Raw genomic sequence first — 25,326 nt, forward strand, 5'->3', positions numbered from 1 at the left:
TTTCTCTGTGCCTATCTTCTTGCCTACATTTAATGTCGCTCTTGTAATATACTCCAATATTTAAAAAGCACAGAAATATAAACCATAAACAACCACTAAAACTGATTTACAAAAGATTCTGACTCCTTTTAATTGTATTCATTTTGTGACAAAATTTTATAAAAAGAAAATTTTGTACTCCACTCAAAGGTGATTATTAACCTCGAATACCATGAACAAACATTTGCAGAACATCTACCAGAATCCTTGGATTCAGATTTTAAAAAACACAACAAAAAACTGTGGTGGCAACAAATTAAAAATCTAGTTCTAGGAATATTTTAGGGGCAGAACAGTGAAATCATGCAAAGGATTCTTGGAGTTAGGGACTATGTACTACCAATCTTTGTAATTTCCAATGCCCAAAGGGTATAAAACAATGCCAAATATATAGTACTTGATAAAAACTGGTTGAGTAAATGAAATAGAACTGCCTGAAGTTAAGCAATATAGAAAAAACACAGGCAAATTTACATGACTACATAAGGACAATTATAAATTTTTTCAACAACTTGATCATTCATGTAAGACAAATTTTGAACATTAATATGCTAATATCATCTGACCCCACCCCCAGACTAGAATGATAAAGATGTACTTGTTTTTAATCCCATTAAGCATTTTATCTCAATTTATTGACTAGCCAAAAACAAAGTAAGCCAAGTACTCCTACCCCTAGCAAATAAAAATAACCAAATCCTCAGTATCCAATCACTATAATTTAGGATGAGTTACAAAACTTTAATTAGAGTTGCTAATTAATTTTAACATTTTTCATCTCGAAACAGTTAGTATAGTTTGTGGCCTTGGTTGAAAACCACTCACCTTACTTGTTTGGTAATCCAAGTAACGGACAGATTTTAGATATATTACTACCTTAACTAACAAATCATTTTTTATTAACTATGGGTGTTTTCAAAACAGATTTATAATGGTTAAGAAAAAAAAATCAATTAGTTTTTTTTTGTGGTAATTACTTCATCTCGAGGAGGATGATAAACCATGAAATATCAGAGCTTTCTGTTAGTTGTTGAAGTTTTTATCACATGCACTTAATAACAAAAAAATATTTCTTTTTTACATATGTATAACTGTTCTCAATACCCGTTATCACTTGCTCTACATATTGTAAACTAAGATAAGCAGGGCCTCTGTAATTTGGGATGTTTTCTCTAAACACAAACACACATCATTTTAGAGGAATACTTCTACTTAATATTGTACAAGCATAAAAAGTGGAACACTCTACAAAAGTGACATTTTCCAACTTCTTATACAGTGAATTCCAGATTAGATCAAAACTGTAACTTCATTATGCATTCAACTATTTTGACTATATTTAAATATAAAATGAATCTTAAATATATTACTTTCAAAAGGTGCTTACTGAGGATAAAAGGTGGCACTAAAGATGGGGGAATATATTGCTAGGGTGTTTCCTTACCATAGTAAAATATAGTAACTGTTGACTGTAAAAGTTCCTACCCTGAGAACAAAATCACCATTTGAACAGAGGTATTTCAGGATTAAAAGACATAAGCAGAAACTGAAGTGGTTAGTGAAAAAAAACAAGAATATGAGAAAGGTACAAAGTTACAGTGAGCAGGGGGTAGGATTGGAACAACATGGGGTTCTGCCATCTGCTGCAAAGGCAAAATCTCAGAATGAAAAATAGAAATAGAGATATAGGGCCAGCAGGATCCAAGTCATTTGGATGCATATATAAAAGCAGAAATATATAGAGGGCCAAGTACTGTCCAGTAGGAAACAAATAAAAAACAATTGTAGAGTATGTATAACGAGACTATAATCAATCACTGTGTTAGGGCACAGAGATACATTAACATACAGATGCACACAAAGGCATGCTTCAAAATCTATTCCACAGATGCTTAACTATTTTCTTCTCCTAAATAACAAAGATTCATGTCCTGAGCTGCCTACTTCCTATTTTCTACATTCTTTCTCTACTTAGTATTTCAACAACCATCCTTTCAAACTTGCAACTCTTCAAAAGCATGTCATCTCCCAAATTTAAGACTAGGCCAAAAGTCTCATTTTAGTCTGAACATGTTCATAAATGCCTATTTTGGGTAATAAGTCTTATTGAAGACATATTCTAGCTACATTACAAATAGTGTTAATCTTCTACCAGTAAACCAAATATATTTTGAAATGTTAATAGTTTGAAAATAATGTATAATGCTATAAGAAATAATAATTATATAAGAATCCCCAGATATGTCTTCAATAAGACTTATTACCCAAAACAGGCATTTGTATGTTCATTACTCAAGTTTTAAAATAAAATCTATTATTATTATAATAATACCAGCAAAACAGTGATATTGGGACTGATTTTACCAAAATTTAAATTTTATATTAAAAAGTGATAAATATTTAACAAAAAAATAACATTACATTAACAAAACTTGAGATAAACAAAAACTGACAGTCAGCCTGTACTTTCTTTGGCATGAAGACAATGAGAATGTTTTATAAGTGTGTGTATAGATGGTACTAATAGGCCATAAATGGTTAATAGAACTAAATTTAATAAGAGCAGTCATTAAAACAGCACTCTAGATGTAAACTGATTATAAGTATTGTGTGATAAACTTTTGTCTAAAAATAAATTAATGTCTAAGTATGCAATGTTAAATTATATATACTGAATAATTTCTGACTGCTTGTTTACTAAACTTTTTATCTATTATCATAGATAACTTTCATAGCATGACCAAAAAAGGAAATAAAACACCCAAAGATAAGCAGTTTCGATTTGTTGGCAAGTGATTGCAAAAAACAAAACTTCTTACATGTAAATCTTTTTTGTAATAATATTTCTAAATGGTTTTAAGTACACAGATAATATGACCTTAACATATCTGAAGTGAAACATCTTTAGAACTTATCACTACACTGTTGTAGGCAAAAAAAAAAAAAAAAGGGATAAATTCAATGGAACTCACTTAAAAGTATGGCATCTTTAAATTAAAAAATAATTTGTGAATGCTATTTATTTCATCAGCAGAAAGAATTTAAAGCAGTAAAAACCTAACAAAAAATAACAAAACAACAACAAAAGAAAACTAACAACGCTGGGGAATGTAAAGAATGAGATGGTACGAATAAGTGAAACATCAAGATACCATAGATCTAACCCTTCTGTATACCTCAGTTTTCTCATCTATAAAATGGGTATAATAGTGCCTATTTCATAGGGTTGTGAAGATTAAATAAATTAATGCACGTAAAGCACCTGGAACGGAACAGTGCCTGGCACATTGAAACTACCAATAGCTATTACTACTATCCATCTTACTATTTAAAAGTAGTAGATCGTAAGGAAAACAGCTGGAATGATTCTATGGGACAGAATTGGGCATCCTTAATTAAAAGAGAAAGCCCATGGCTACAAGCTGTATTTTTAGAAGAGGGACAGCAATAATGAATTGCATCAGTTGATAGCTTAACTATTCAACTTGCTTAACATTTTCTTAACCTCAACACCAGAGAATAGACACAAAACTCCAACCTTCTCCACTGAAAGAGGGTTGTGCTCAGGTAAGCCCTGCGGAGGCTTCAACTTTATAAGCCACTGGGTGATTTCACAGTCATTTTTTCACACAGTTCCAATAAGAGTTAGATGGCTGGTGAGGACAGTATTTGTAGATAGATCAATCAGGGGATGAGTAGGGAAATACTAAAACATCACAACCAATAAAAATAAAAACAATTTTAAACAATCCCTAAACTAAAAGCTTCTGCAAACCTTATACTGAATTAAGTAGAAATAAATTTAAAAAGGAATTTTCTTATAGAGTCCAAATGGGATAAAATGAAGCTTGATACATTCAAGTAAAAGTTAGCAACAAAGAAAATTTTTCAAGTAAAAGCAGACATTATGTGTATATATATAAAATACTAATGTGCTTATATTAAAATAAAGAATAGTCAATTTAGAAGCAAAAATGGCCTTTGTAGTAAAATAAAAATGTCGCCTTTAAAAACAAATTCTAAACTTTGAAGCCTTCACTTAATATGCTTAGTAATCAATTGTCACCTCTCCTGAATTTACAGAACATTTTCAGCTAGTTGAGCAAGAACTTCCCATGTATTTTTTAATGAACTGCTTCTAATTTTAAGATACATTTATAAAGAACAGAGTTCCCCAGAAAATACATTTTATCTTTGAGAAGTAGATAACTGTAAGTTTCAGCTATATTGTTCCTTTATTAACCTAAAAATTAATAATGAATAATTATGATAAAAAAGAGTGCCAATGACTAACTATACTTACTAATAAGAATAGGATAGTTACTTAACATTGTTTTTAAGATTTACCTACAATTAATTTTCAAAATATTTTTCCAGACCAGCTAAAATATTATCCTCAATATTAAGTGTCCATGACTCCAATGTTTAAGACACAAATATATATACTACTTTTGTACAACAAAATTATGCTTTATGAAGGTCAAAACAAAATGCCTCTTGGTTACTGTCAATTTAAGTCAGAGCTTGAGAGAAGGAAAAACTTGATTAGGTATTTACTACAAAATCCTCCATCTAAATGATTGTTTTCTTCATGAACCAAAAATAATGCTGACTTTCCTAGGAAAGACTATAGAAGGGATAGAAGCCTCTTGTTCGTGGTATAAGATATTCGAGGTCCTTATGAAAATTATCCTAGGCTGTAAAAGTCCCCAAGAAAACAAACTATAATAATGGTGAAGAGGCTGATCTTTGCTAAACATGGGATTTCCCACCCACTTCTCCCCCCAACTTTCCCCATAAAAATCTCTACTAATAAAGTATCCTTTAGCAAGTAGCTCCCTAAAGGATCCTATCTCTCCTTGAGTGCTTACCACAATCTGATTTCTGGACAGCTGACCCAAAGTTTGTTGATTTTACTGATCTTCAGAAAGCCACTGACTGGCTAAAGTCTTACAGGTGAACAGAATAAAAAATTAGATGCCCCTGCCATACTTTACAGAATGAGGAGTTGGACAACACAGTTACGTTTGGCTGCACTGTGGTGAAACATATGAGGCATCTTCTTTTTGTCTTCAATAAGCCACGTTTGGGCTGAGTAGCTCTATTACATCTTCAAAAAACTGAACTCCAGTTCTTGATGGAGACAGAGGAAGGTCATTGAGGAGGTGGTTCAGCTCAAGAGCTAAGTGAAAAATCTGTCTTTTGATTCAGTCCTGCTTGTGGATAGAAGTCATCTTCTGGATGGAAGAGGGAGTGAGATGACCTAGAGTCTTGAATTGGTGGATCTGCAGGAACAGAAACTAAATACAGTGGAGACCTCTTAACTGAGTAACACCACGAGATGGATTTCCTGATAATGTGTCAATATAAACTAAATAGAAAGATTAAACATGTGCATTGGAACTGATCATGCACTTGTTCTCCAGATATCAAATGCATTTGTACCATTCTATAAATAAATATTATCCCAATAACTAACTGTAAAACAATTTACGGCAAAAGTACCAATTTAAGAAGGGGGTTAGACCCATTGAAAGAAAAATCTATAAACTTTGCCTTTGTGAGTACCATAACCTCACTAAAAAAAAATTCAGTTCTTCTTTAGAATTACTTTTTCTCCATATACACAAACCGTAATCTGTCTATCCATATAGTGTCAGTAGTAGCATACATCAAATTTTGAGTTGAAATTTTTAGGTATTTTTTTATCCCCTAAAAATGGATGTCAAGTATACTCAAGGTAGTAAATTGGGATTTGAATAATCTACCTGCTAGTAAATTCTAAGACTTAAAATAATGAACTTGAGTCCTACTTATCAATCAAAAGAAGATTGTAAATCATGAAGTTAGGCAATCTTTAAATGTGAGTAGTGGCCACCTTAAATTTCCCCTCAAACTTACAACTGAAAAAAACCTAAGAAAGTCCACAACCAGATTAGAATGGATATAATTTTAAATTTCTCTAAATATTAACAAGAATTCCGATGAACATTTGATTGCCTATTGCCACTTAGAAAGAATCTGAATGTGTAAATTTACTGTATATACTCTCAATTATTAGACCACAGGTCAGCAAGCTATAGCCTGTGGGCCAAATCCAAAGTGTCATTTATTTTTATAAACAAAGCTTTGTTTTGTACACAGCCATACTTAACAATTATGTACTGTCTATGACTACTTTCATGCTACAATGGCAGAAAAAGCAGTTGCAATAGAGACTGTAAAACCTAAAATATTAACAAATGGCCCTTTATAGGAAAATGTTTGCCAACCCCTGATATAGACAATCATGGAAACACGTGTAAGACAATTTACACTGTTTTGAATGAAAGAGAAATAACAAGTGGAAGTAAAATTGGGTAACGAACCATAATGAACTTATCACAAAAAGAAAGTAAAAGTAAAATAAGTCCCTAGAGGACATTATCTGGTTTTGATTCAGAGAAAGAAATTGATCCTATCTTAACTTTACCCTTTTATTTTTAAGAGTATATATACATAAATGCTATGGAAACTAACATATTAAGAGTACGTAAATAAATGCCACAGAACTGTTAACTTAAAAAGTTAACTTTATGTTGTGAATTTCACCTCAATACATTACTTTTTAAAAGAGTATATACAGTATTTTACAGGTTTCTACCTTTAAGTGGGCCACATTATATTGTAGTGGTTAAATACGTAAGTTACATCTTACCTAATAATGTGGTTTCTCCAAAATCTCTTAGATCATCTCAGACCCTTGTGTATATTTCTTCTTTGCCAGTAGATGGAGACAACACCACTGAAAGTTTAAAAGACATCATTCCCTGTTTAAAGGGAGCTTGCTGGTCTGAAAACTGGGGGAACTCTAACCCAAGATTTCTTCAAGTTATTTTTTTAAAAGCAGACAGAATAGCCACGCCAAAACCAGAAATCCAAAGAAATGTACCCAATATTAACTATGGACATCCTCAAAAATTTACTGAAAGGGAACTAAACTCTGTATATGATGTAGTAACTAAATCATAATATTAAATTGCAATAATCTCTATAACTTATAAATTCAAACTACCATTTTATTGCTCCTGATTTAGGCATACCATTTATTTTTCAGTTTTAGAAAGTGTAACTCATAATATATAATAAAAAGAGTTCTTTGAATGCAACGGAGGTATACAGTACATATAGGATTTTTATTAGTTATATGCACTGTTAGGAAGCCTTTTATTCAAAATAAGACAACTATCCAGATCCACATGAAAATAACAAGAAATTTATAAAAGAGAGAAATGAAGCAGAAATGGTCAAAGTAGTAAGAAAAATTCAATTTTACGGTCACACTGGAAAGAAATGCTCATGAAGGGGAAGAATCAAACTCTCCTACTTTCCAAGTTTCTTATTTCACTATTAAAAATTACATAAACAGATCAAAACCATCTTCAAGAAATAAACTCCAAATCTGAAAGCTTAAGAAAGTCATCTCAAAATATTATTTTTAAGTAACAGCTTTATTTTCCAAATTCAAAGCCCGAAAGCCAGTGTTTTTAAGTGCAATTTTGAACAAAAAAAACAAAGGTACCAACTAAAAAGAGAGAACTAAAATATTTCTATACTACGTTTATTTTCCAAAAGACTCCTGCCCTTAAAGTGCACTAAACAAGAACAACCTACGGCAGAAAATGCCTTATTAAGAAAAAGATTTACCTTAAGCCAAATAATACTGTTACAAAGGAATAAATCCCCTATTTGTATGTATATTTTGCTCATCCTATGATCATATATCAGAACTAAAATCAGTTTCCATAAAAGGGAAATGAATATAGTACTCAGATATGACCATACCTACAATACCTTTCTAGGTTAAACTAGAACTGACAATAACTGCTAAAATAAATCTTCTTATAACTCATTACAAGATAAAGTAGGTAAAGTAGACTGAACCACAAACTTCTATTTAATTCTGATATTGAAAACTAAACCCAAGTTCTAACTGCCTTTTAAAAGCAAATAAACAATCATAAAACACCTTTTCATTATCTTCATAGTCAACATTTTGTGGCTTTATTTAGTTAATCCTTATGTTGGCTACCTCCTGACAAACAACAACATTTTGACCTTTTCCCAATCATTCAACAACAGGTATGTATGAAGGTAATACTAATTAAATAACAACTGCCACCACAGAAAGGCACTTTCCTAGCAATTTTCAAAGTATATTCACTCAAATTTTATGTTAGGAAAATCTCAAACATAATGTAAAAACTATGACAAACACACATAAAATGTAATTCACAGTATTTTGTACTGTTACCTGTTCAACAACACAGATGAGAGAGAAATGCTTATACCTAAATTTTTTAAGCAAAGTAATAACTAGAAGAATATCCTGGAATTTTGTGATTATAAAGTAGGTCAACCAAAATGCAATCTACAGACCAAATTGCTACAAATGGAAATAAAAATGACCAACAAGGAATAAGTTTTCTTTATATCATTTGGATTTTGGAGGGGAGAAAAACATACCAGGTATTAACCTGGCAAGTTCTTCTTAGGGATCTATGATGTCAGTGCTCCTGCCTCCACCTGCTGGCAAATACATTATAAAACTAGCAGAGATCACTTGGTAAAAAAGTTCACATATTTGTGGCAACAAATTAATGTTGTTTTATGTAATTATTTAGTATGATTCTACTCTGTATTAACAAATCATTGAAGTACTGATGAAATCTAATAGAAAACCACATTAAACTTCACCAAAAAAGAATTTATAAAAAATTTCTTAGTTCAGAATGTTAATCTAACAGGCCAAGAATCAAATTAAAAAAAATTTTTAATTACCTGATAAATGACATCTTGGAAAAGGACTGGAAAGGTAAGTGCTGCATCTTCTAGCTCATTTAGACTACAGTGTACTAGTGTTTCATCCTTAAAATAAAAAACATATATTGAATGAACCAAGATATTAAAAGAAATTTCCAATAATTTTATATGTTCATGATCTCAAAAAACATCTATTCAAGCACCCATTCAAATATGGAATTTTATATTCACCATACATTACTGTGTGTAACATAGCAATGTGGATAGAATTTTTCTTTTTTTTATTGAAATTTTTTTGTTTTAATTTACTAATTTGAGAGAGGCAGGAAGGTAGGGTAGAAGAGAAACACTGATTTTTGTTGTTCTACGTATTTAAGCATTTATTGCTTGCTTCTTATATGTGCCCTGACTGAGGCTTGAACCCTGCAACCTTGGTGTATTGGGATGACACTCGAACCAACTGAGCTACCCATTCCAAATCCCAGTTTCTCTGGTGTGGTCTCTGGACCAGCAAGCAGCATCACCTAGGAACCAGTTAGAAATAAAAATTCTCCGCTCCACTTCTGATAATTCAGAAACTCAGCAAGGGGTGAAGAGAGGAGCTCAATAGTCTGCTTAAAAAGCCCTTCAGCCCAGCCAGTGTTGAGTGCTGGACCCATGAACCAAGAGGTCACTGCACTGGTTCCATTCCCAGTCAGGGCACATGCCCAGGTTGCAGGCTCAATCCGCAGTAGGGGGCGAGCAGGAGGCAGATGATCGATGTTTCTCTCTTATTGATGTTTTTATCTCTCTAGCCCTCCTTACCCTCTCTCTTAAAAAAAAAACCAACCCCAATAAAAACATATTTTAAAAAAAGGCCCTTCAGGTGATTCTAATGCATGTCACAGTTTGAGAACCACTGTTTTGAGTTCCAACTTATTGTTAACTAAACCACATATATACTGCTTTTAAAAACAACAAATGGAAGTTTAGAATCTATTACATATCTTCCAAAAATAGATATATTCTATTCATATAGCTCCTTATCTTTAAAACTTTTATAAAGAATTGCATTTTTAGGCATACCCGGTTTGGCTCAGTGGATAGAGCGTTGGCCTGCGGACTGAAGGGTCCCAGGTTTGATTCCTGTCAGGGGCACATGCCCGGGTTGTGGGCTCGATCCCCAGTGGGGTCGTGCAGGAGGCAGCCGATCAATGACTCTCTCTCATCATTGATGTTTCTATCTCTCTCTCCCTCTTCCTTCCTCTCTGAAATCAATAAAAGTATATTTAAAAAAAAGAATTTCATTTTTTAAAATGAATGTTTTAGTACCTGTTGAATGTTTCAGACATAACCATTTGTCTGACTAAATCAATGAAGACTTGCCATCTTTCATTACCAAGCCCTGTTTTCTCATTAAAAGAAAAAGGCAACGATCATTCGATCTAAGATATGGGCAAATATTAATATTTCTCAAATCCTGAATGATTAAAAAAAATAAGGCTTCCTTCTACAGTGACAACACTTCAAAAAATAAGTAGAACTGTTAATAACTATACCCCAAAATTTTCAATGCATTTAAGATGAATTAAAATGAAACACAAATGTTCATACTTTGTGATTCCACATCTTACTAGCTGAAATCTTTTTTTTTGTTTTGTTTTAACCTGAAGTTAAACTCCATGGAAGCAAACAGCAAAATATACTCTAGATCAGCGGTGGGCAAACTACGGCCCGCAGGCCGGATCCGGTTGTTCTATCTGGTTCTCTTGGTCTCCCCTCCGCTCCTTTACTTTGAATTTATATTAGTTCACACAAACACTCCATCCATGCTTTTGTTCCGGCCCTCCGGTCCAGTTAAAAAACCCATTGTGGCCCTTGAGTCAAAAAGTTTGCCCACCCCTGCATAAACCTCATTTTCTTTTAATAGCACACTAGCCTACTCATTTCAAGGTATTCTCTTAGCACCTTAAAAAAGATATTCTTTCCTGCAATTGACTCACAACTAATTCTACTACCTCACCTATAGCCTAACTTTTGCTCATTCTGCTTTATCCACTTCTGTAAAATAACTTAGCCAATTCTTATCTTTCTTTTTCTATTTTTCTTCATACTTAATTAAAAACTACATGGCCATTATCAATTCTTAACATAAAAATCTAGCAAAATCTTTTTCAGTTTCTCCACTACCTTGCACATCAAATCTAAACTACCCATAATCAGTTTTAAATTTTTCTCTTTCTATTTATCCTCTAATAAATACCTTAAGTACTTAGCACTACTGGATATACCTCTCTTACATCTCTTTGGCCAGGCAAAGGCTTAGGTGCTAAATTCTCAAAACAGAACTATACATGCTAATATACTATATAATCCTATATAATAAAAGCCTAATATGCTAAGTGTCCAACCGTTCGGCCAGTCACTATGACGTGCATTGACCACCAGGGGGCAAACGCTCTGTCCGGTAAGTTAGCTTGCTGATGGGGTCCAGCTTATCAGGACTGGGCGAGACAGGCAGGAAATGACCTGGAGCCCTCCTGTGGTCCCTTCCAGGCCTCTAAAATATTTCTTCTAATTAATTTCCTTTCAATGTGCACGAATGCATGCACTGGGCCTCTAGTCCTATCTAATAAAAGAGTAATATGCAAATTAACAATCACTCTGCCACACTCAAGCCACACCCACCAGCCACGCCCACCAGCCAATCAGGAGCGAATATGCAGATAAACCCAACCAAGATGGCTATGGCCATAGAGAGCAGGAGGGAAGGCTTGGGTTTCCCCGGCAATGGAGGAAGCCAAGCTCTCCGCCTGCCCTTGCCGGCCTAGGCCTCCACTCAAGGCTACAAAGTTTCAATGACAGAAGATACATAAATCCAAACAAAAATGGCAGCAGCCACGGAGCAAGCAGAAGGCTTGGCTCTGCTCCTGGCTACAAAGTTTCAATTGTAGAAGATAAATAAATCCCAGATACCAGGGCCTCCGCTTGGGTCGCCAGGGGGCGTGGCCAGCCTGCAAACCACCACAGGCCCCTTTCCCAGGATGCCCCACGCCCCAGGGGAACCCCCACCCTGATCCGGGACACCCTTCAGGGTAAACCAGCTGGCCCCAACCCGTGCATCAGGCCTCTATCCTATCTAATAAAAGAGTAATATGAAGATTGACCATCACTCCAACACACAAGATGGCTGCCCCCATGTGGTCAAAGATCCTGCCCCCATGTGGACACAAGATGGCCACCACAAGATGGCCAGCAGGGGAGGGCAGTTGGGAGGGACCAGGCCTGCAAGGGAGGGCAGTTGGGCGTGATCAAGCCTGCAGGGGAGGGCAGTTAGGGGTGACCAAGCCGGCAGAGGAGGGAAGTTGGGGGCAACCAGGCCTGCAGGGAAAGGCAGTTGGGAGGGACCCAGGCCTGCAGGGGATAGCAGTTGGGGGGGACCAGGCCTGCAGGGGAGGGCAGTTAGGGGAAAATAGGCTGGCAGGAGAGCAGTTAGGCATTAATCCGCTGGCAGGGGAGTGGTTAGGGGGTGATCAGGCTGGCAGGCAGAAGCGGTTAGGGGCAATCAGGAAGGCAGGCAGGCGAGCAGTTGGGAGCCAGCAGTCCTGGATTGTGAGATGGATGTCCAACTGCCCGTTTAGGGCCGATCCCACCGGGCAGTCGGACATTCCTCAAGGGGTCCCAGATTGGAGAGGGTGCAGGCTGGGCTGAGGGACACACCGCCCCGTGCACAAATTTCATGCACCGGGCCTCTGGTTTAAAATAATATGCTTTTCCTGATGCAAAATTCTTTATGAGAATACATATTCAATTACAGAGTACCAGTAACAAAGGCTAAGTTATAATCATGTTTTCCAATATTATATAATAGACATCCAGTTTTTAAAGCTCTTCTGGTACCCTGAAGTATAAAATTTAAAATCATACCAATAGAGCATATTAAAGGTTTTATCAGTTAGCATTAAGATATCATGCTTTTGAGAGTGTATTAATAAATAGTCCTTTATATTAGATTATACACAAAAACAAGAAAAAAAAAAAAGTATTGTCTTGCAAAGGTTAACTCACTGAGACCTAGATAATATTTGGTATTTCAAGGAAACAATCCTGACCCAAAAGGTGAAATCTAGGCATGAAATGAAATTAGAATTTTATTGGGAGATTTAAAAAGGTACCAGTTGCCCTCGCCAGTGTGGTTCAGTGGATAGAGCGTCGGCCTGTGGACCCAAGGGTCCCAGGTTCGATTCCGGTCAAGGGCATGTACCTTGGTTGCAGGCACATCCCCAGTGGGGGGTGTGCAGGAGGCAACTGATCGATGTTTCTCTCTCATTGATGTTTCTAGTTCTCTGTCCCTCTCCCTTCCTCTCTGTAAAAAACAATAAAATATATTTTAAAATAAATAAATAAATAATAAAAAGGTACCAGTTATCAACCAAGCTAGGGACCCTAAGCATTAGACCAAGCTTATAATAAAAACATTTCAGCAGGAAGGGTGGGGGTGAGGGAGGGGGTTCAGGAAGAGAATAACCAAAGAACTTATATGCAGAGCCCAAGGACAAAGACAAAAAGTGCAGTGAAGGCCTGGGTTGGGGCGGGAGCCAAGAGGGAAAAATGGGGGACATCAGTAATACTCTCAACAATAAAAAAACAAAAACATTTCAGAACACCTAAAACAGGTTCATAGCAAATGTGTAAGGCTATTTAGTCACCTAATATTCTTTTTGGTGCTTGGGGCTAGTATTTTAAAAGAGAATTTAACTCCTTTATTTTTCTTACATCTGCAAATAATATACTTACCAGGTCTAAAACTAGGGAGAATTCTGGTGTGCTTCTTGTTTTCAATGGAAGAGCAGGTTTCCTATTTAGTTGTTCTTCTGTCAGTGGTGGAACATGTTTGATGAAATAATAGCTATAAATCAAATTTTAAGAAAATTACAACATTTCTACTTTTCATAAATATAAGACGTATTACTAAACTCAGTCCACCTTAATTAAATAATCCATATTTAAATTAGTAAACCAAACATGTAAAACACCTAAATAAAACTCAAAATATACAAATTAGTATTTGAATAACTCAGTAAAAGTATTACCACCTATAAGTTACATGCTCTTTGCAATACACCACCCAGCTACCTCTCCACACATAGATTTTCATTGTGCTAAGAAGGAAGGAAAAAGAAAACAACTCACGGGTCAAACACTTCCCAGTCTTCTTCATAAGTGGCTTCTGCATGGGCTGCTGAATAACCACTATCTGGAGTTATTGGTGCTATTTAATAAAATGAAAAATAAAATGTTACTTTTACTCACTTAATGTTGCCATGAAGTATACATTTTACTGCTTTTATGTAAGATCTTCCTGAAGCCCTGTGTATTTTAGGTTGAAGACAGAAATAATATCTAAACGGTATTTAAAAGCAAATTTATTAGCACATAGCTCTAACTCCAGATCCAAAGGAAAAAACTACCAATACAGACAAAATGGCAAGCTATATAATGGCAGCAGAACTTAAAAATTCTGAGAGAAAATTTACTAATTACCAGAAAAATACACTCAACAAGAATTCAATTTCTAAGTGGATGGTGTTTACATACGTATAAAAATTTCATGGTGCTCTTACAGTAGTAATATTTCACAAAGTGCCTTGTACATTCAGGTGGTCAATATATGTGTGCTCATAATAGACCCAAAGCTAGGTTTTAATCTACAATTCATGAACAGTCTTTAAGAGGTCCATGAACCACTTGAAGACTTATGAAAAAATGTTATATGTACAGGCTGTTTCTGATTTTAAATAGTTTTAAAATGCTGTTCTATGTAGAAAGCATTGATTTAGAAGACCCATTATTTTACTTCTAATGTACAAACTGAAAATAAACAATTCTATATTCCATGACACATAATCCACTCTATGCTTGATCTAAAATTGTATCAACTAATAGAGCTTTAGAAATTATGTGGGGAATTTTCTAAGACAATAATTACAACTTAAATTCAAGGAGAGGAAAAATGATAATTTAAAACTAAACAGGTAATATCTCACAGATAAAAGTTTACGGTGGATGCTAGAGGCTGAATGTTTGTGCCCCTCCTCCCAAACCCCCCAATTTCGATGTGATATTTGATGGTGGAGCTTTTGGAAGGTCATGAGGTCATGAAGATGGGATTAGTGCCCTTTAGAGAACTCACATAGCTTCTGCCATGTGAGGACACACTGAGAAAATATCTGTCTATGGACCAGAAAGCAGGCCCTCACCAGACATCAATGCTGTCAACACTTTGACTTGGATTTCCAAGCCTCCTGACCTGTGAGAATTAAATTTTGTTATAGCAGCCCAAAAGGACTAAGACAGTGGAACTCAATAAAAATTGCTATAATTTTTGTAACAACTTTCTGCCAATTGAACAGTTCATTAGCACAAGGGGATAATAGAAAAAAATATATCTTCCAAACACTTGTTTCAAATTCCTATTAACCTCAGAGAAAGGGAAAAAGAAATATTTGAGTGCCTTCATTCTAAGCATTTTTCATACTTCATCTTTCTTACCCTCAAAACCCTGAATTATTACAATTTTAAAGCTAAGACTACTGTCTCACAGAACTTACATAAATTGTTCAAAGTCACAAAGCTAAGTAAATGGTAGAGCCAGCCTCCTTCCTTCTTGCTCTTTTTGGCTACATTCTTGAAATTAGGGACAAGTAATAATTTTGTCGCTCATATTCATCTTTTAAGATCAGCAACAATTTTACAACTTTACTTAATGATCCTCCTAGAGTAACTGCAATGTGTCGCCTCATTATTTTGTTCATTTATTACTATTTTTAAAAATTTTTCAATTACAGTTCACATACAATATTAGTTTCAGGTGTACAACATAGAGATTAGACATTTATATACCGTATGAAGTAATCATCCAGATAAGTCTAATACCCATCTGATAACATACATAGTCATAACAATGTTATTGACTATATTCCCTATACTGTATCTTACATTCCTGTGACTATTTTAATAACTGGAAATTTATATTTCGTAATCCCTTTCACTTTTTTCACCCATCCTCAAATACCTCTCCTATCTGGCAATCGCCAATTTGTTCTCTGTATTCCGAGTTTGCATCTGTTTTGTTTATTCATCTATTTTGTTTTTAAATTCCACATATAAATGAATCATGGTATTTTTTTCTGACTTATTTCACTTAGCACAATACCCTCGGTTCATCTATGTTGTTATAGATGGCAAGATTTCATTCTTTATTATGGCTGAGTAATATTCCATTGCTCATTTATTTTTAATAGCACTCATCACACTGTATAGTTATTTTTTAAAAAAATATATATTTTATTGATTTTTTACAGAGAGGAAGGAGGAGGGATAGAGAGTTAGAAACATCGATGAGAGAGAAACATCTATCAGCTGCCTCCTGCACACCTCCCACTGGGGATGTGCCCGCAACCAAGGTACATGCCCTTGACCGGAATCAAACCTGGGACCCTTCAGTCCGCAGGCCGACGCTCTATCCACTGAGCCAAACCGGCTAGGGCTGTATAGTTATTTTTGAAAAACATTATTTTTATTGATTTTTAGAGAGAGATAAAGGGATAAGGATAGATAGAAACATAAATGAGAGAGGAAATCATTGATCGGCTGCCTCCTGCATGGCCCTCACTGGGATTGAGCCCACAACCCGGGCATGTAACCTGACTGGGTTATCGAGCCAGTGACCTCTTGGTTCCTGGGCCAACGCTCAATTGCAGAGCCACACCAGCCAAATGCATAGTTATTGTGTATACTTGGCTCATCGATTAACTCATATATTCTTCGGGTCAAGGGATATATATATATATATATATATATATTTTAAAGGTTTATTAGTTGTATTTGTACTTCCTCCTCAGAGCAATACCTCCTCAGTTACTACAGGGAATTAACTGAGCCAGAATTGCCCTCTATTTTCTTTTTTTTTCTTTTTTTTTTTTTTTAAATATATTTTATTGATATTTTACAGAGAGGAAGGGAGAGGGACAGAGAGCTAGAAACATCAATGAGAGAGAAACATCGATCAGCTGCCTCCTGCACACTCCCTACTGGGGATGTGCCCGCAACCAATGTACATGCCCTTGACCGGAATCGAACCCGGGACCCTTCAGTCCGCAGGCCGATGCTCTATCCACTGGGCCAAACCGGTTTTGGCATTGCCCTCTATTTTCTTTTTCCATTGGTTTTTAGGGAGAGTAAAAGAGAGAGGGAAAGAGAGAAACATCAATGTGAGAGAAACATATCTATTGGTTGCCTCTTGCAGGAGTCCTGACCAGGGCCTGGGCAGGGGAGGAGCCTGCAACCAAGGTACGTGCCCTTGACCAGAATCAAACCCAAGACACTGGTCCACAGGCCTACGCTCTATCCACTGAGCCAAACCAGCTAGGGCCAAGAGGCATATCTTACTCAACTTTATAAACCCATCACAAAATAGGTGTTCAATAAATGTTAGCAGAAAAAATAAATGAATGAGACGACTGGAGTAAATCTTTCTTTTCCCCCTTCTAGAAACCCCTAAGGTTATAGAAATCCTTTCTCCATCTTCACAGTTGTCAGATAAAATAAATACAAAGGCTTATACAGAATAAAAATATAGAACAAACATCAAATAGGAAGACAAAGCCATGGACTTTACCATTCAATAGCCTGTAACACTGGGCAAAGTAATCAGCATAAAATGATAGATCAATAGTAGGTTCATTTGAAGTCTTATCCACCCAAGAATGAACTATGTGCACAACCCATGTTGATTTGCTTGTTAGATTCAGTATGATTCTTACATTATAACATAATTTAACATTATAATTCTAACATAGGTATTAATCTTTTGACAAATTTAAAATAAATTTCCCCTTTATTATGTCACTTTTCATGTTGGTATTATTGAGTTGAAGTTTCACAACTGTATGCATTTTTAAATGTTTTCTGCTATTTCAAAGATCTTTTTAAAAGTTGGCCCTTTTAGCCCAGCAAGCATGACTTAGTGGTTGAGTGTAGATCTATGAAAAAGGAGGTCAAGGTTCAATTTCCAGTCAGGGTACATGCCCGAGTTGCAGGCTTGATCCTGTGTGGGGCGTGCAGGAGGCAGTCGATCAATGATTCTCTCTCACCATTGATGTTTCTCTCTCTCTCTCCTCCCTTCCTCTCTGAAATCAATAAAAATATATATCTTTAAAATGTATGCCCTTTATATTCAACAGAAGAACATCATCCTACATCCTTATACCAAATTATATTTCTTAACCAATATATTTGTACTAGGCTCTCTCAAATGGCTAGCACCACAAGGAACTTTTTAAAAAATCTGAAGTAATAGTCTAAGATCTTCTTCCTCTGGGAAAAGATAGACATCCTCAATTTTATTTCTGCTTTTAAGCATGATGAAACAATTTCATCTTATATGTCTACTTATCACAATTCCTCAGAGGTATAAATTATGATCTAATGTGTTTCTACATTTCTATGACAACTGGCTCAGAAAAACAATTATATTAGGTCTTCATAAGGATCCAGAATTAAGCTGTAAAAGTTGGATACAGGGAGATATCCAGGAACAGAAGCTTCTTTTGGGGGAATGTCATCCATGTATGAAACAAATCTGAAGGTATGATTTGAGACTACCTCTAGGTAGGAACTTCAGACTTAAGGGTCTAAGACTGTTATAATTATATTCATAAAATAAGCACATATTTTGCTAGTTGTTAAATTTCTCCAAGTAGTAAAGTAATTAAACTGTAAAATATTAATACTGAATCACAACCTTTTTTTTTTTTTTTAAATATATTTTATTGATTTTTTACAGAGAGGAAGGGAGAGGGATAGAGAGTTAGAAACATCGATGAGAGAGAAACATCGATCAGCTGCCTCCTGCACACCTCCTACTGGGGATGTGCCCGCAACCAAGGTACATGCCCTTGACCGGAATCGAACCTGGGACCCTTCAGTCCGCAGGCCGACGCTCTATCCACTGAGCCAAACCGGTTTTGGCTGAATCACAACCTTTTTAAAAAATTCAATTTCAAAATGACTAACTTTTGGGTACAAATTTTATTTCCAATTTTAATTTTCTTAACTTCAAGGAAGAAAAACATGCATTTAATCTAGTATTTAAGAAAAAAGAAAAAATACTGTATTTTTTAAAAAATATTTTTATTGATTTCAGAGAGAAAAGTAGTAGTAGGAGAGAGAGAAACATCAACGATGAGAATCATTGATCAGTTGCCTTCTGCACGCCTCCTACTGGGGATCAAGCCCACAACCCAGGCATGTGCCCTGACTGGGAATCAAACCCTGAATTCCCAGTTCATACGTCTATGCTCAACCACTGAGCCACTTTGGCTGGACTAAAATACTGCATTTTTATAAACTACTAGAGGCCCAGTGCATGAAATTTGTGTACGGGAGGGGGGGTGTCCCTCAGCTCGGCCTGCAACCTCTCCAATCCAGGACCCCTCAGGGGATGTCTGACTGCTGGTTTAGGCCCGATCCTGTAGGGATGCCTGCGGATCGGGCCTAAACCAGCAGTCGGACATCCCTCTCACAATCCAGGACCACTGGCTCCTAACCACTCACCTGTCTGCCTTCCTAATGCCCCCAACTGCCCTCCCATGCCAGCCTGATCTCACCCCCAACTGCCCTCCCCTGAAGGCCTGGTCACCCCCAACTGCCCTCCCCTGCAGGCCAGTTCGCCCCCAACTGCCCTCCCCTGCTGGCCAGGTCGCCCCTAACCCCCCGCCAGCCTGATCTCACCCCTAACTGCTCTCCCCTGCCGGCCTGATTGCCTCAAACTGCCTCTGCCTCAGCCCCCACCACCATGGCTTTGTCTGGAAGGAAGTTGGACATCCGGGAGATGGCTGGTCGACCCAGTCTAATTAGCATATTACTCTTTTATTAGTATAGATTCTTGAAGATGCCTAAGACATTTTCCTCACCTGTAAGGGGTGGGATATCACGATTAACTGTTTCTTCTGCTTCTTCTAAACCATTATTTACTGATGGCCTCACTTGAATTGCTTGATTTGAGTAAGCTGCTCCATTAGTTGACGTAGTAGTACTGGTAGTAATCTCATCCACCTGTTCCATATCAAGTTGTTTTACTATCTCTTCAGCTTCCACAGCCTGTCCTGGGGAATCGGATCCTGATGTTCCTGAAATCATGATTTGGGGTACTCACAATCATCATTTAAAAACTCATAGGGGTGGGAGAGTAAAACATGTTGTTTAAGGGTACAAACTTACAATGATTAATAAATAAGCCCTAGAGATCGAATACATAGTAAATATAGACAAAATACTGTATTACAATCATCAAACTAGCTAAGAGACTAGGATCTAATTATTCCAACCAATAAAAAGAAAGGGTAATTATAGACTATGAAAGCAGTGCTAATTATTGCTATAATAGCTATCATATTACAATATGTAAATGTACCAAATCAACATGTTATATACCTTAAATTTACACAATGTTATGTCAAATATATTTCAATACAAATAATTAAAACTTATAGATATTTCAAAAACTAAACACAATAGAAAGAAAGCTGAGGATACCACTGTTTAGTGAGTCTCTTCTAGACATTTCAAACAATGAGGTATAAAGACTATTATAAGCTAGAGTAGTATTTGTGAACAAAATTATTAAGAGTGTTCAAACAGTTTAGAAACACCCATTTAGAGTCAAATAGTTATAATTTAGAACTTCTTTATTTTTACTGAGATATAATCTACATATATAAAAGCCTAAGCGACCGTTTGTGACGGAACGATTAGGACTGGTCGCTATGACACACATTGACCACCAGGGGGCAGACGCTCAACTCAGGAGCTACCCCCAGCCCGCAGACCCTGATCACCAATGGGGCCTGCTGGCCAACCTCCTGGTCCCTCCCCCTGGCCAGCAGGCCCCGATCACCCAATCGGGGTCAGGCCCCCGGACTGGGACCAGGAACTGAGGGTGGATGGCGGCAGATGCCACCCCTTTCCCAGGGGCGCCAAGGGCCAGCTCACTCCTAGGAGCCGGCGGCCAACCTCCCGGGTCCCTCCCCTGTCTCCCCCATGGCTGGCAGGCCCCGATAGGGGCTGGGCCCTGAGCTGGAACAGGGAGCCAGGGTGGGTGGCGACGGACGTGGACAGCGAGGGAAGGAGGAAGCAGGGAGGTGGGGAACCTGATAGGCCCTGATTGCCAGCGAGGCCTAGGGACCCCACCTGTGCACGAATTTTGTGCACGAGGCCCCTAGTTGACATATAACACTCTAAGTTTCAGATGTACATATTGATTGATATAGTATAATAGGATTACCAATTTATTGTTAGCTAACACCTCTAACCCACAACATAATTATCATCTTTTCTGTGGTTAGAACATTTAAGAGCTGTTCTCTTAACAACTCTGAAGTATATAACAGTATTTTTCACTATAAAACGTTTTTTCTTTTTTAAAATATATTTTATTGACTTTTTACAGACAGGAAGGGAGAGGGAGAGAGTTAGAAACATCGATGAGAGAGAAACATTGATCAGCTGCCTCCTGCACACCCCCTACTGGGGATGTGCCCACAACCAAGGTACATGCCCTTGACCAGAATCGAACCTGGGACCCCTGAGTCCACAGGCTGATGCTCTATCCACTGAGCCAAACTGGTTAGGGCTATAAAACTTCTTTACATTAAAGCAAGTATGTATCATTTATTAAGTGCCTACTCTGTCTAGGCATTTTATATATATTCACTAGTGACCTGGTGCATGAAATTTGTGCACATTAAAAGGGAATTAGTGGAACTATTTTAATATTGCGATTTGCCCCTTCCTCTACCATAGAAGTGTTAGAGATGAAAGAAAATTAGTAAAATGTATGTATATGAAAACCTTCCTCCTGTCAGAGTCTGGGGCTCACCATGGGACCCAGAGTCAAGTCCCCGCCCACCCACATGCACCTCAAAATTGCGTGAGACCCAGACCCGGCGGGCACCCCCCCACCCCCCGGGCATTGGGCTACATCCAGACTTGGCCAGACCCACACTTGTCAAGCCCTGCCAGGCAGGGGGCGTAGCCTGAGGTCCCCTGGCCCAGACCGGGACGGGGGTGTGCCTTGAGGTCCTCCGTCAAGCCCCACCAGGTCGGGGACATGGCCTGAGATCCCCTGTCAAGTCCCGCTGGGTGGGGGGCATGGTTTGAGATGCACTGTCAAGCCCTGCGAGGCGGGGGGTGGGGGGGGTGGCGCATACTCAGGTCCCCCAGCCCAGCACCAGGAGGGGGGCGCAGCCTCAGGTCCCTTGTCAAGCCCCACCAGCAGGGGGCGCAGCCTCAGGTCCCACATCAAGCCCCACTGGGCAGGGACGCGGCCTGAGGTACCCTGACCCAGCACTGGGGGTGCACTTTGAGGTCCCCTGTCAAGCCCCACTGGGTGGGGGGGCACGGCCTGAGGTCCCCTGTCAAGCCCAGCCAGGCAGGGGGGCGCAGCCTCAGGTCCCCTTGCCCACTGCTGGGGCGGGGGGCATGGCCTGAGGTCCCCCGGCCTGGTGCTGGGGTGGGGGGTGCGGCCTGAGGTCCCCTAGCCCAGCACCTGGAAGGGAAGCGCACCTTGAGGTCCCCTTTCAAGCTCTGCCAGGTGGGGGGCATGGCCTGAGGTCCCCTGTCAAGCCCTTCCGGGTGGGGTGTGTGGCCTGAGGACCCCTAGCCCAGCACCAGGATGGGAAGAGCACCTTGAGGTCCCCTGTCAAGCCCCATGGGGGCGGGGGAGGGCGTAGCCTCAGGTCCCCTGGCCTGGCACTGGGGCGGGGAGTGCGGCCTGAGGTCTCCCAGCCTGATGCCAGGGTGGGGGGTGCGGCCTGAGGTCCCCTGTCAAGCCCCACGGGGGCGGGGAAGGGCGTAGCCTCAGGTCCCTGCTGATTGCTTGTTAAGGCTCCTTAAGGGAACTTGGCCTCAGCTGTGGGTGTAGCCATCTTTGTGACAGTGATGGTCAATTAGCATATTCCCTCTTTATTAGATAGGACTAGAGGCCCGGTGCACGAAATTCGTGCACAGGGGTGGTGGTGTCCCTCAGCCCAGCCTGCACCCTCTCCAATCTGGGACCCCTCAAGGGATGTCCGACTGCCCGTTTAACATCCCTCTCACAATCCAGGACTGCTGGCTCCCAAATGCTCGCCTGCCTGCCTTCCTGATTGCCCCTAACCGCTTCTGCCTGCCAGCCTGATCACCCCCTAACCACTCCCCTGCCAGCCTGATTGATGCCTAACTGCTCCCCTGCCACCTGTTTGCCCCTAACTGCCCTCCCCTGCAGGCCTGGTCACCCCTAACTGCTCTCCCCTGAAGGCCTGGTCACCCCTAACTGCCCTCCCCTGCAGGCCTGGTTCCCCCCAACTGCTCTCACCTGCAGGCCTGGGTCCCCCTCAACTGCCTTCCCCTGCAGGCCTGGTCCCCCCCAACTGCTCTCCCCTGCAGGCCTGGGTCCCTCCCAACTGCCTTTTCCCTGCAGGCCTGGTGGCCCCCAACTTCCCTCCTCTGCCGGATTGGTCACCCCTAACTGCCCTCCCCTGCAGGCTTGATCGCCCCCAACTGCGCTCTCTTGCAGGCCCAGTCCCTCCCAACTGCCCTCCCCTGCTGGCCTGATTGCCCACAACTGCCCTCCCTTGCTGGCCATTTTGTGGTGGCCATCTTGTGTCCACATGGGGGCAGAATCTTTGACCACATGGGGGCAGCCATCTTGTGTGTGGAGTGATGGTCAATCTGCATATTACTCTTTTATTAGATAGGATAGAGGCCTGGTGCACAGGTGGGGGCCATCTGGTTTGCCCTGAAGGGTGTCCCGGATCAGGGTGGGGGTTCCCTTGGGGTATGGGGCGGCCTGGGCGAGGGGCCTGTGGTGGTTTGCAGGCCGGCCACGCCCCCCGGCGACCCAAGCAGAGGCCCTGGTATCTGGGGTTTATTTATCTTCTACAGTTGAAACTTTGAAGCCGGGAGCGGAGCCAAGCCTTCTTCTTGCTCTGTGGTTAGGGAGTGATCCGGCTGGCAAGCAGAAGCAATTAGGCAGGCAGGCAGGCGAGTGGTTAGGAGCTCCCGGATTGTGAGAGGGATGTCCGACTGCTGGTTGGGATCGGGCCTAAACCAGCAGTCAGACATCTTCCAAGGGGCCCCAGATTGGAGAGGGTGCAGGCCAGGCTGAGGGACACTATGCTCTCCCCTCTCCCCCCCGTGCACGAATTTCGTGCACTGGGCCTCTAGTCTATATATATATATAAAAGGCTAATATGCTAAGTGTCCGACTGGTCACTATGACACACACTGACCACCAGGGGGTAGACACTCATCACAGAAGCTGCCATGACATGCACTGGCCATTTACAGAGAAACAGCACCGCGGACCTGGCACCAACAAAGCAACACTCAGCTTCCCCCAAGTGGGACACATGCCCTGCCACTACCCCAGAGCAGCACCCCACCAAATCGCAGCTGATGCTGCCGAGACCCCATGGCACAAAATGCAGCCCACAGCCCAGCCCAGCCGGGAAATAGTGGCTGTGGGCGCCAGGTAATGACATCACATAGCAATGCCCAGCTTCATCTCCCTAGCGACAGGCCATTTAACAATAAATGGCACCATGGACCTGGCACCCACAAAGCGACACTCAGCTTCCCCCAAGTGGGACACAGGCCCCGCCACCACCCCAGACGACACCCCACCAAATCACAGCTGACACTGCCGAGACCCTGTGACGCAAAATGTGGCCCACAGCCCAGCCCAGCCCAGAAACGGTGGCTGGGGGCACCAGGTAATTATGTCACGTAGCAACGTCTGGCTTCCTCTAGCCTCGTTGAAGTTTCTTCAGCCCAGGAACACAACTTGCTTTTATAGCCAGGTGCAAACATTTTACACTTTAACCAAATGTCTGTGAAGCCTTTTCCCGTGCCTCATGGCATTTGATCCTCACAGAAGTCCTGGAGTAGGTAGATAGGAAACTCAGTGGAATCCTATTTTCTTTTCATTAGCCAGAAAACGGAGATTTAGAAAGCTTAGGAACTTGACCAGACTGAAAAGAAGTAAGAAATGGTGGACCTTGAAAATGACTTCAGGTTTTCTCACTGCACAGAATATAGTCAAACACTGCTGCAGTTAAATATTTTACCCTTAGTTCTCCCTGCGTGATCTACAATAATAATCTGCTTCATGTTGATATTTACTGCTGCGTTGCTGACAATTATCTGAAAGAGAAGTTGGGTGCTTCACTGGGCTGGATAAAGCTTAGCTAAATCAGAAAGCAAGTCTAATTAAACAAGTTTATCTATACATATAAAGCTCTTGCTGGCGCCAATTGCACGTGTGTGTTTTGATCTGTCACTGTCGATCGTGAATTTGGTTGACACTACTATTAGAGAGAAAGGGCAAATAGCGATATTAAAATATTTCTTCTAATTAATTTCCTTTCAATGTGCACAAATTTGTGCACCAGGCCACTAGTACAA

General features: G+C 39.6%; 1 protein-coding gene across 1 annotated transcript in view; it reads right to left on the bottom strand.

The window, feature by feature from the left end:
- CTDSPL2 (CTD small phosphatase like 2) overlaps window positions 1-25,326 on the bottom strand; it is a 94,998-nt gene that overhangs the window by 13,281 nt on the left and 56,391 nt on the right. The window contains exons 5-8 of the mRNA XM_080671588.1: window positions 19,797-20,012; window positions 14,014-14,092; window positions 13,618-13,729; window positions 8,860-8,946 (exon numbers count right to left, since the gene is read on the bottom strand). Coding sequence (XP_080527714.1) covers window positions 8,860-8,946; window positions 13,618-13,729; window positions 14,014-14,092; window positions 19,797-20,012 — 494 coding nt within the window. The remainder of the gene's footprint in view (window positions 1-8,859; window positions 8,947-13,617; window positions 13,730-14,013; window positions 14,093-19,796; window positions 20,013-25,326) is intronic.

Source organism: Plecotus auritus, assembly GCF_963455305.1.
Source record: "Plecotus auritus genome assembly, chromosome: 1".
Taxonomy (NCBI): domain Eukaryota; kingdom Metazoa; phylum Chordata; class Mammalia; order Chiroptera; family Vespertilionidae; genus Plecotus; species Plecotus auritus.